Source organism: Pectinophora gossypiella, chromosome 28 (assembly GCF_024362695.1).
Source record: "Pectinophora gossypiella chromosome 28, ilPecGoss1.1, whole genome shotgun sequence".
NCBI classification, from domain to species: Eukaryota; Metazoa; Arthropoda; class Insecta; order Lepidoptera; family Gelechiidae; genus Pectinophora; species Pectinophora gossypiella.
In genome coordinates this window covers 664,162-677,271 of record NC_065431.1, presented here as the reverse complement: position 1 = coordinate 677,271, position 13,110 = coordinate 664,162, and the positions used below count along the sequence as shown (strand labels likewise).

The following is a 13,110-nucleotide window of genomic DNA, read 5'->3' as shown; positions in this document are numbered from 1 at the left end:
GATGATGATGTTTTTCTTTATTTTGATCATAATTATAACTGGTGAAAGATGTATTGTGCCGGTGTGTTATAACAAGGGTCATCATTTATACCCAAAAACAAAGATGAAAGATGCGTATGTCTGTTATCTATGAAATTAGGCTTTTTGGCGGGAAACGGGAACGGGACAGTTGCTTTCTTCATTGGGTAATCTAAATAATTAATACGAAGTGGTGTTTTGTGGTTAATGATCGCATTAAGTTAGTCGGAAGACATTCGCGAGTGTTATTATATCGGAGTATTCAATGAACAAAGTGTATCTGCCTATTTTCGCTTCGTGCCAAGAAGCTGCTTCATAACTCGAAAGTTTATGCGGACTTTTAAGTTAATTCGTTTGGGGTTCGGAGTAGGAGTCTACTCCGAGGGTGGGGGCTTAGGTTTCATCATCATCACCTTTCATCATTTCATCAATCATCAAGAAAAAAATACGTAAGACATGGCTGTATGGGCATAGTTCCCTTTGCCTTACCCTTCGGGGAGAACTAAAACAAAAAAATATCTATGAAATTAGAATAGAAGGAGAAAAAAATAAATAAAAATAAACAGTAGAATATTTACTCGTGACTTACATCGTAGTGTCACGGGCTCTGAACCACTGAATTCGGCTATTTTTTTTTTGTTTTGGTTTTCCCCGAAGGGTAAGGCAAAGGGAACTATGCCCATACAGCCATGTCTGACGTATTTTTTTTCTTGATGATTAATGAAATGATGAAAGGTGATGATGATGAAACCTAAGCCCCCACCCTCGGAGTAGACTCCTACTCCGAACCCCAAACGAAGTAACTCAAAAGTCCGCATAAACTTTTGAGTTATGAAGCGGCTTCCCGGCACGAAGCGAAAATAGGCAGATACACTTTGTTTATTGAATACTCCAATATAATAACACTCGCGAATGTCTTCCGACTAACTTAATGCGATCATTAACCACAAAACACCACTTCGTATTAATTATTTAGATTACTCAATGAAGAAAGCAACTGTCCCGTTTCCCGCCGAAAAGCCTTGCATTCGGCTATATGCGTTTCTCTCTCTCTCTATTTAAGAGCTGCGCTCTTGTCGGTGGAGTAACCGCCATTCCTCTCTTCTTCCCGCCAAAACCTTCACTTCCTATATGCGTTTAAAATGTTTAAATTCATGTTTGGATCAAAGAGAATTGTCTCGTTTTCTGTAGACCTTTTCGCATTCGCTATTCGTATTTTTGGCTAAACTAATGACAAGCGCTGAGGCATAGAATAAGGAAGAATAGAATATAGAACGGCAACCCTCCGCTGCCCACCAGCGGCTGAGCTAGGTTTACCTCACCCCCCGAACAAAGTTTAGATTTGACTTGGCGTCAGACGTCACACACACAGATGCGCGTGTACGATAACGTCAATGTGTAGTGCCTGTGTAAAACAAGGTTGTTTTTAAGTTTACGCGGTTATTATCATAATTAAAGCACATAGTAACGGGTTCTTACCGCGAGGCTCATATCTCCATTTATACGCGGTAAGAACCCGTTACTATGTGTTTTAATTATAAAACAAGGTTGTTTGTATGAAGTGTCCTGTGTGTGTCTTTGGTTATGGAACCCTACAAAACAAAGTTGTGTAACGCACGATTTCAGTAGATTCAAGTTCGAATTACATCATAAGATATCGTACCCGTGTTAGTTATCTTGAATGATAGCCACTTGATAACATTGATGGCATAAGGAATATATGTTTTTTTTTCCTTGTTGTTATCTCATCATCATCAGCCCGTTAACGTCCCCACTGCTGGGGCACGGGCCTTCCCTATGGATGGGTAGGGACATCGGGCCTTAAACCACCACGCGGGCCCAGTGCGGATTGGTGGTTATTAACGACTGCTAATGCAGCCGGGACCAACTGCTTAACGTGCCTTCCGAAGCACGGAGGAGTTCGAGATGAAAACTTTTGTGGTCACCCATCCTAAGACCGGCCTTTGCGAAAGTCGCTTAACTTCAACAATCGCAGACTGAGCGCGTTTACCGCTGCGCCACCGAGCTCCTCTTCTCGAGTTGTTATCTCAGTGGGTGACTATTATCATAGAATAAGGAATAATGGTTCGTCCTCCGTAGGCCAAGTCTGGGGCCAAGAGCAGACCCATCAAAGGTAAAATAAGTGAGAAATTGGACTTTGATAGACAAGAATGGAGAATGCTACACCGACAAGAGCGTGGCTTTTAAACTAGTGATGAATATATATTTTTTAGACGGTTTTATATGTAGATATAATTATTATAATGTATTTAATATATTGCACCTCTTTTTATTCTTCCGCAGTTACTCTAATACTACCTCTGGGTTGGCTGGAAGAGATCTCTCTTAGAGATAAGTCCACCCTTGTAAACGTCCATTTCTTGTTTTTAAGGTGATTCGTTTTCCATACAAAAGTTGATGCAGTGCTACAGGAAAACGGATAGAGGAATATTGTTATAAAACCGATAAATAGTAATATTTTGGTGTATTATTTTCGCAAACTAACAAAAATTTAGGGTCCGAATACGAGAAGTACCATATTTCAGACCCTCAATTTTGATCAATTCTACATTTGTAGTGGTGCAGATTACAGTGTATTTGCTGAGCGTGTAGTGGTGTCAATGTTAGTGTGTGTGCGTGATAGTTTTTTTTTTCTCTAAAGGCTTTGACTACTAACTTGACAAGTGTAATAGAATGTCAGTGACAATTTATAAAGAGATTTTGTATGAATAAATAAAAAACTAAAAATATTACAATCTGAGAAAAGGAATATTGGAAAAATATTTTTGTTTTAACGCATATTTTTTAAACATTTTTAAATAATGGGTAAGTACCGTGTTTTAAAAGAGGACATATATTATAATAAAAAATCAATACATAAAATGACATGGCTGTATGGGCATAGTTCCCTTTGCCTTACCCTTCGGGGAAAACCAAATCAAAAAAAAAGTTGTTGCATTTGCCGGCCTAAATAGTAGCATTTATAATTAATTGTTTTTCCATCCAACATACAGATTTATTTATATTCTCTTTGCCGCGGACTTTTTGGTGGGACCGGGAACGGGAAGGTTGCTTTCTTCATTGAATAATCTAAATAATCAATACGAAGTGGTGTTTTGTGGTTAATGATCACATTAAGTTAGTCGGAAAACATTCCCGATAGTATTATTAAATCGGAATATTCAATAAACAAAGTGTACCTATCTATTTTCGCTTTGCGCCAACAAGCCGCTTACTTCGTTTGGGGTTTGGAGTAAGAGTCTGTGTGGGGGCTTAGGTTTCATCATTTCATTAATCATCATCAAGAAAAAAAAACACAAGACATGGCTGTATGGGCATAGTTCCCTTTGCCTTGCCCTTTGGGAAAAAAAAATAAGATACATTTTGAAATTCTTATGTATAATAAACAAACATCACAGACATCATGACAGATCTAAAACTAACGAAAATCTTTTTTCTATTTGACTTATTTATGAATTTTAATCAAGAAAACGTGATAATAAGTTCGACAGCAACCAGTTCAGGTCCCCGAAACAGCCCATTTCAGGCCGCGTATATATGGAAATACTACTTCAACACGTCCCAGCCTCGTCATTTTTTAACGTCCTCGTTAAAAAAAACGTCCTAACCTGAACTAATTAACCTAACAATAAACACCACGCGTAAATATAAGTCCAGAAATGCGCTGCAAGTCGTCTGGACTGGGCGCGAAAACAACATAAAATTCGATTAGCTGCTAAGTGTCCCGCATGCTATCACCAGCTGTCACTGACATACGTATGAAGTCCTGCGGATTTTATTGGAACTAAATGACAAGTCATAATAATTATATGCGGATACTGCGACATCAGCGCCGTGCTTGCGGGACGTCCTGAAGCGCTATTACATCTTTCAAACGCGATGCGTCAAAGTTTGAACCGACGCAATTTAGGAAAAATCTACCTTATTATTACTGTACTGTGATCGTTATTTGTAAAATCATACAATACATATACACAATTCTTTATACACAATATAATTATTATGACATATTGTGGACTTTCCGGTAGACCTACAAAAATGGAACAATTCAACCATACGTTGTTTTGTTATATCTCAATGGGCTCAGGCAGCGTTTTCGCCGAAAGCTCCAAGTCGGCTATATTTGTAACGATAATTATGTTTGATATTCATCATCATTTTTGAACCATTTTATAAAAAAAAATACTTGTATAAATTATATACCCTAAAGCACGCCCATGAATCACTCTACTCATTGGTGAAAACCGTATGAAAATCCGTTCAGTAGTTTTTTAGTTAGCCGCATGTTCACTGATGCGATTAATGCCTGTTAGAATTTTACAAAATAAAAAATACGGAAATTACGGAAGGTACTTTAGTGCAAAGTACATTATTGTATAATTATAATATTACTGGTAAAAGTGATACTTTTTGAAAATTCCGTAACAAATAAACGGGTTCGCCAAATTCAATTGTAAAAAAAAATACAAAAGGTAAAAACAATTAAAAGATGCACTTGGGTTTGAACCGTGAAACTTAAGAATGGCGGCGACTGCTTTACCAAATGCGCCATTTAGAAGTTAGAAGTAGACTTCAAATTATGCATCTCTTTTAATAGCTAACCTAGTTCGCATGTGTGTGTGACAGCTTCGTGTTTGTACACAAATTGAAATGACACCAACTTTTGATGCAATGTTTTAATATGATATCTGCAGTAAATACTTCAAAATTGTAGCTTAACTTAAAGATAATGTATGTAAGATTTCGCCACCTAACGTTTCACTGGGTCAGAACTCAACACTAAACGAATAAATGGAAAAAAATACGAAAAATGCAGAAGTAACGCCATCTGCTGACGCAGCGTTACCTAGCTGACTGACACGCATCACCTTAAGTGCAATAAAGTATATATTGAATTTCAACATTTTTGTAATACGCTCTCTCTCTCTCTCTCTTTATTTAAGAGCTGCGCTCTTGTCGGTGGAGTAATCGCCTTCATTACTCCATTGATAGGGCGTGTAGAACGGTGGTTGCCCCAATCGTCTTCCGTTCCGCTGTACACCGACCAATTTCTCAATCGGTGATGTTTTACCTAGAGCCCTACCAGAATCCATTTCCTCGGCCTCCAACCAGTACTGATACCGCTGCTGCCCGGCATCAGGGGTGCGCTTATGAAGTCTACTCGCTACGTCACAAGATCGTCATAGAACCTAAGTAGCATTTTATAAGTTAGCCCGTCCCAGTGAGCTACCCACTACGTTCTGCTAATCCTGTCGCTGTTTGGTCGGGGACTGCTTATTTTTACTGCTTTTTTTGTAGGTAATACTGCATCGATTTTTTTTACGTCACAGATTAACAATTAATATTAAATCCAGTATTTCATTTATCTATTACGATGTGATTACGATAATAACGGCCTCCTTAATCCAGTGGTTGAGCGTTGTGCTCACGATCCGAAGGTCCTGTGTTCGAAACCTGGTGGGGACAAATCACAAAAATCACTTTGTTATCCCTAGTTTGGTTAGGACATTACAGGCTGATCACCTGATTGTCCAAAAGTAAGATGATCCGTGCTTCGGAAGGCACGCTAAGCCGTTGGTCCCGGGCTACTAGCCCAAACACCTCCATCAACCCGCAGTGGAGCAGCGGGATGAAAACTTTTTTTTTTGAGGAGCTCGGTGGCGCAGCGGTAAACGCGCTCGGTCTGCGATTGTTGAAGTTAAGCAACTCTCGCAAAGGCCGGTCATAGGATGTGTGACAACAAAAAAAAGTTTTCATCTCGAGCTCCTCTGTGCTTCGGAAGGCACGTTAAGCCGTTGGTCCCGGCTGCATTAGCAGTCGTTAATAACCATCAATCCGCACTGGGCCCGCGTGGTGGTTTAAGGCCCGATCTCCCTATCCATCCATAGGGAAGGCCCGTGCCCCAGCAGTGGGGACGTTAATGGGCTGATGATGAAGATGATGTTTTATGTTAGGGATGAAGCATTGACATTCAACAAGTTTATCCATGATAATTACGTTGAATAAATGATTCTGAAAATGAAATGAGTATGTATGCCTCTGCAATTACTTTATAATAGCAAGTTAAATGTGTACAGCGCCACCTATATATTATGTCGGAGAACGTATTCTGGAAAGTCATGATTATTATAAAAGAAAACAGCACAGATTTAGTTCACTTATAGTTGAATAGATGGCGTTCTCGGTTACGGGTTTTCTTTACAAATTAGTTCACCTAGCACTACATAGATGGCGTTACTAGTAACGTTTTTAGAAGTTTAAACTTCATAAAGTATACTAACTAAGGATCCGAAGGTCCCGGGTTCGAATCCCGGTGGAGACAAATCACAAAAATCACTTTGTGATCCCTAGTTTGGTTAGGACATTACAGGTTGATCACCTGATTGTCCAAAAGTAAGATGAAGCCTAATATTGACGTGTGTTCCATACATTTTGTGCCTGTCGATTACCCGTCCCTTTCCTTTTCGGCGGATAAGAAAATGACAGATATAACTTAAAATAAAATTAGATGGCGTGTACTGGATTCAGCACCATTAGTTGTCTATTTGCTATATATGTACAGTCATGAGCAATATAATGTACCCACTTTAGGATTCTGTCGCACTAACATATTTGACATTTAGTGAGACTTACAGTTCAATTTGTCAAAAAAGTTAATGTGACATGGTACCAAAGTGTATACATAATTTAATGCTCGTGATTGGACGAGGTCTATGGTCTATTTGTTTTTTAATGTCTTTTTTTTTGTTACAGCGGAGGCAACGGAAATGTTGGAGCGGGAAAAGAGTTTGCTATCGTGAGTATAATTGTTTTAAGTTTACGCGGTTATTTATGATAATTAAAACACATAATAACGGGTTCTTACCGCGTTTAACTCAGTGATATGAGACTCCCGATATTTCGACACTGTTGGAAGTGTCGTGATCACGGGATGACTCGGGAATTATGGATGTACCTATTCCACTCTAATCCCATCAGTCATCCCGTGATCATACATACATACATAAACTCACGCCTATTTCCCACCGGGGTAAGCAGAGACTATAGAATTCTTGCTTCGATCCTGACACACTTGGCACGACTAAATCCCAACTGGGGTAGGCAGAGGTACATCCATCGCAACATGGAATAAGAAAACTAGCCTCAAAACTGACAGCTAGCATTTCAAGGTCATCCGACACTGCGTTGCCATTTCGTAAAAAACAAATTACCCACGTCCAATGTTTTTAATTTACTTTGCAAGGAAACTTTGTACTTTTAGTAAAAGATCTACGTACAGTTTTAATGATTTTTGTTTAAATCTGATAAATAATAGTAAATAAATACATTAGTCAGTAATTCACTTAATTTTCAATAATAAAATTTACGTTTTTGGAATGTTGGAGATACCAATTTAATGGTAACACTTACGTCATCATTGGGCTAGCACGGATACGGATATTCGGAACATCACTAATACATACATAAACTCACGCCCATGTTCCCCGAAGGGGTGGGCAGAGCCACAAATAATCAGAAGATTATTTGCAGCCACTTTTGATATATAATCCTAAGATGGACGATCAGCCTATAGCCCATATAGATTCATCATTTTTGGTAGGACGCTTTCCCTTTGTCGGGTTTTACGACATGCACGGGAGGAGAGGCAGCAGAACACAAATCAAATCAAATCATTTATTTGCAGTAAATGTGGTACATTGGTTGTTATATATGATTAAATTAAAGTTTCACACATTTAACCAATTCTATGTTTTTCTTTACTCCCAGTTCAGCAGAGAAGCTACACTATAACTAAAAAAGTCACTATCAGCCCATTAACGTCCCCACTGCTGGGGCACGGGCCTTCCCTATGGATGGATAGGCAGATCGGGCCTTAAACCACCACGCGGGCCCAATGCGGATTGGTGGTTATTAACGACCGCTAATGCAGCCGGGACCAACGGCTTAACGTGCCTTCCGAAGCACGGAGGAGCTCGAGATGAAAACATTTTTTGTGGTCACCCATCCTATGACCGGCCTTTGCGAAAGTTGCTTAACTTCAACAATCGCAGACCGAGCGCGTTTACCGCTGCGCCACCGAGCTCCTCACTACCTAAACTGAACTAAAAAAGTAAAAACCATAAATAAAATCTTGGATATTTTAAATAATTTTGGAACATTTAGAACACAATTATCAAAAGTCTAAACATACATAACATAACAACATAAACATCCTATATACGTCCCACTGCTGGGCACAGGCCTCCCCTCAATCAACCGGAGGGGTATGGAGCATACTCCACCACGCTGCTCCAATGCGGGTTGGCGGAGGTGTTTTTACGGCTAATAGCCGGGACCAACGGTTTAACGTGCCCTCCGAAGCACGGAATCATCTTACTTTTTTGGACAATCAGGTGATTCAAGTCTGAAAAGTCAAAAATCAATCGAAAACTGAAGTCGCTTTGTTTTTAAACCACACCTGGTTTGACACACTGGCGAGCAGCAGAATAAAAAAACGCCATGAAACCGACGACAATCCACCAGTTGGAGACTTCTCCTGCAGAGTATGCGGCAGAGTTTGCCGCTCTAGGATTGGCTTGCACAGCCATAAAAGAAAGTGCATTTCTTCGAGGCAATGACGTCATAAATCGTCTGAAACAGACGTATAAGGCCAATGATGATTTTTGTTTCTTTACCTCTTTTCAGTTGCTATCTGATTTTGCAAGCTGTCAACGCACCCTGTTTGAAAAAGTGAGGTGATTATGATGATAATAAATCATTATCATCATCATCAGTCCATTAACGTCCCCACTGCTGGGGCACGGGCCTTCCCTATGGATGGATAGAGAGATCGGGCCTTAAACCACCACGCGGGCCCAGTGCGCATTTATGGTTATTAACGACTGCTACTGCAGCCGGGACCAACGGCTTAACGTGCCTTCCGAAGCACGGAGGAGCTCGAGATGAAAACTTTTTTTTTGAGGAGCTCGGTGGCGCAGCGGTAAACGCGCTCGGTCTGCGATTGTTGAAGTTAAGCAACTTTCGCAAACGCCGGTCTTAGGATGGGTGACCACAACATACATAAACATACATAAACTCACGCCCGTAATCCCTAATGGGGTGGGCAGAGCCACAAGTAATCAAAGACAACTTGCAGCCACTGTTGATACGATGTCGTAAGCTGGATATGATGAACCTTATGGTGATAAGGGATCAGCCTATCGCCCATAACATTAGTCCATCATGTTAGAGGACACAATCCCTCTGTCGGTTTTTACGACATGCCCGGGAAGACAAGCAGCTGAACGTTTTCTATGTTTTTTATTTGCTCCCAGAACAGCATAGAAGCATGGGTGACCACAAAAATAAATAAATAATTGGACGATATAATATTTGTATTGAAATGACATCAAAATTACTTTACAGTTAATCTAAAATGATACTTATACTCGTAACTAAACTAAGCAAGATAATAACATTTTACTTCGGATTTAAACTCTATCTCACATCGTATAAGGTTTTATTTTGACTAATACATAACGTCCTTAGGATGGATTTTACTAGTCTGATTGACAAATCTGAGAACTGCTCTAGTGACGGCATATTATCGATATAAAATAAATTATCGATATCAAACAGCCGTGGTTTAGTGGTTAGAGCGTTAGGCTTACGATCTGGAGGTCAGGGTCCGGGTCGAAATCAATTTGTGAGACTGTCCTTTGTTTGGTAAGGATTTTTTGTGTCCGAAAAAATAAGATGATTCCGTGCGTCGGACGGCACGTTAAGCCGTTGGTCCCGGCTCCACCAAACCGCAGTAGGGCAGTGAGGTGGAGTATGCTCCGTACCCCCTCCGGTTGATTCAGGGGAGTGACTTATAGAGGCTGTTTATGTTATGTTTCGATAGTAATAGTTTTTGTGATGTTTATAAGCCAACGTCCAGCACAGGTCATGTTTGGACCATAGGTAAATGATTATCACGAACTCAGCGGTGAAGGAAAACATCGTGAGGAAACCCCCATCCCCGAGAAATACTTTTTGGAGGTATGTGACCTAATCTGTATTGGGCTGGCTTTCCCTTCGCGGGTTGAAAGGTCAGACAGGCAGTCGCTTCTGTATAAAACCGGATCTGTCAAATCTTCAGGTTAGGTAAGCGGACCTTGTGAAAGTCGGAGGGAGCTGATGATTCAAATACATGTTCATTCATACAGTTTTTTTTTCTAATGAGATCTTTGCGTAGCGTCTGCGGTGTTAAGTTGAGTGATAGAGTGAGAAACAGTGTGATAAGACAGAGACGTGGTGTAAAAGACGATATAGTGACTAAGATTGAGAAGGGAATGTTAAGTTGGTTTGGACACGTAGAGCGGATGAAGGATAATAGAATTGCGAAAGCGGTATATAAAGCGAAAGTTGATGGTAGGGCTGGCAGAGGAAGACCGAGAAGGACTTACATTGAACAAATTGGAGATGTCCTTAGAAAAGGTTTAGTACGATCTACTCTGAACCGGCGTGCGTGCATGAAACGATTGATGAATGTGGAGAAAGGAAGATAATTGTGTCAGGATCGAAGAAAATGGAATTCTATAGTCTCTGCTTACCCCGGTGGGAAATAGGCGTGAGTTACTTTATGTAAAAAAGCTTATTATAAGATTAATGATTACCTAAATAAAAATGTCTGGTATTGAATGTGTTCCTCTAGTTATTAAATAACTTGTAATGTACCCTCATTGGTTTTTAAAAGATGTGTTGCTGTTGCAGTTTCTTGTCATTTCTTCTCCTCAGCCACAACACCTTGCGAAATGACGTAAATTCAAAAATGTTACATTGACTTTCAACAAGTTTATCCATGATAATTATGTTGAATAAATGATTCTGATTTCTGATTTCATTTATATACGCGTATAATGCAGGGCAGTTAGCGATTACGGGCGTGTCATTACGTATCTAGGTATATAAGTAAATAAATAAACAGTAGATTAGTACCGTGTGGCGTTATCGCTTCGAAACTGCTATCGATACTTCGCACTAGTATGCGCACGTCACTACATTCATTGAGTCTACGTCCGCAAGACAGTCTACGGCGCGGTTCCCGCCGACGCGAACGTTTGCGCGCGAAAATAAAAAAGTGAAAGTCAACCATCTTGAAAGTGTATTACGAACTTTCCGAACGAACTTTTTCGTTGTTTTAAAAAGTAAAAATGTGTCGAATTGTGGCGTGAAGTGAACTCGTGTGAAGGTTTTAAAGTTTTTTATTTAAATCATAAATTGCATTTGTGTTCCTTAGTATTTTTTTTAAATCGGTTGTTTGGGTGTTTTTTGCTGCAAGGTTTTCGGCGTTAGGTTTTTTAAGGATGCGATTAATTGAAGTAGAGTTTGATTACGAATTTTATTGCGTATTTTAGTTGATATTGTGGATTGGGTTATGAATTGTGATTCTATTAACATTGTATTGACACAAACAATCACAGATAAGAAAAACAAAGCGAAACGACGTCACATGACTAAATAAACTCACTCACTTACCGGTATATCTGTAATCTAAACATTCTTAACTATATAACTTACCTAAACAAAGATGGCCGGTAAGAACCCTGGTACCGGACTTGTATATAGATGTAAAACAACCGATTTAAAACGTTTTAAACCAAATGTTTCCGTTTTAAACCCCAAATAAATCGTTTTAAACCGTTGAAAATTCACCTACAACAATTAAATAACTGTGTTTTAAACTTCATTATGGGCGATTTTTGGTCACTTGACGTCATGTTTCGTATTATTAGTTTATAGAATATCAATAGAAAGTACCTATAGAACTACACGGTAAATATATTATTATCAATAACAGTATACTTATTACACGTTCAAAAATTCTTTACATAGTTTAATAGGTACTCCGTTTCACTGGTGTTGGGCTTCTGAACTGTAAAGTCGTGAAATGTAAATAAATAAATAATAAATAAAATATCCCCACCTCGGTAAAATCAAGAAAATGTACCTAGTTATAATTAAGAAAAACATAGTCATCAACAGCAGCCGTTTGAAGCCGAAATAAATGGTTGATTTCGGTTTTAAACGGTTTTTTTTTTTTCGTTTTAAATGGATTGGTTTAAATGGTTTTAAACCGGCCTGGCATCTACGTATAGACTAAGAGTTTTTTTTTACATAACGAACGTCTCATCCGCCTAAAACTACTGCAGCTTTTCACAACCTGTATAGCCGGGGAAAAGAAGCTACAAGAAAAACCACGGCACAGGGCCCTAGACTTTCTTAAAAAAAATAATCAAAGTATAACTATGATACCTACCTAATGAATATATTCAACATCTTGTTTCTGAATTTGTATATGCGCCAAAAATCCTGCTTTACGCATAACAATAGTGTTTATCAAATGGAAAATGATTAAAATTATGACTTATCGGTTTTTCTCAATACGCCGAAACCGGTTTCGGTGATGAGCGGTTTTTTGGACTTCAATACTAACATAACATAAATACTTCATTGTACTACACGGGAAAAACCAAATAGAATGAATACAATAGACGGCCTTATTACTAAGTAGCAATGTCTTCCAGGCTATGGCAATGTAATATAGCGGGATAGTGCAGCATGGGAATACTTGTACGTCACTACATAGTATAAAACAAAGTCGCTTTTTCTGTCCCTATATCACTATGAGGAGCTCGGTGGCGCAGCGGTAAACGCGCTCGGTCTGCGATTGTTGAAGTTAAGCAACTTTCGCAAAGGCCGGTCACAGGATGGGTGACCACAAAAAAAAGTTTTCATCTCGAGCTCCGCCGTGCTTCGGAAGGCACGTTAAGCCGTTGGTCCCGGCTGCATTAGCAGTAGTGAATAACCATCAATCCGCACTGGGCCCGCGTGGTGGTTTAAGGCCCGATCTCCCTATCCATCCATAGGGAAGGCCCGTGCTCCAGCAGTGGGGACGTTAATGGGTTGATGATGATGATGATGATATCCCTATGTACGATTAAATCTTTAAAACTACGCAACGGATTTCGATGCAGTTTTTTTTAATAGATAGAGTGATTCAAGAGGAAGGTTTACATGTATAATAACATCCATTAAATAGTGGAATAC

The 13,110-nt window shown here is 39.4% G+C and overlaps 1 protein-coding gene across 4 annotated transcripts in view; it reads left to right on the top strand.

Moving 5' to 3' along the window:
* The window catches only part of LOC126379115 (copper-transporting ATPase 1), a 75,518-nt gene that overhangs the window by 2,466 nt on the left and 59,942 nt on the right, over positions 1–13,110 (top strand). For 2 of the 4 annotated variants that reach the window (XM_050027724.1, XM_050027728.1), the window contains exon 3: positions 6,793–6,835. In XM_050027724.1, the coding sequence (XP_049883681.1) occupies positions 6,793–6,835 (43 nt within the window). Of the gene's footprint in view, positions 1–6,792; positions 6,836–11,076; positions 11,252–13,110 lie in introns of those variants that run through there. The other 2 variants (XM_050027726.1, XM_050027725.1) reach the window with 1 other exon arrangement.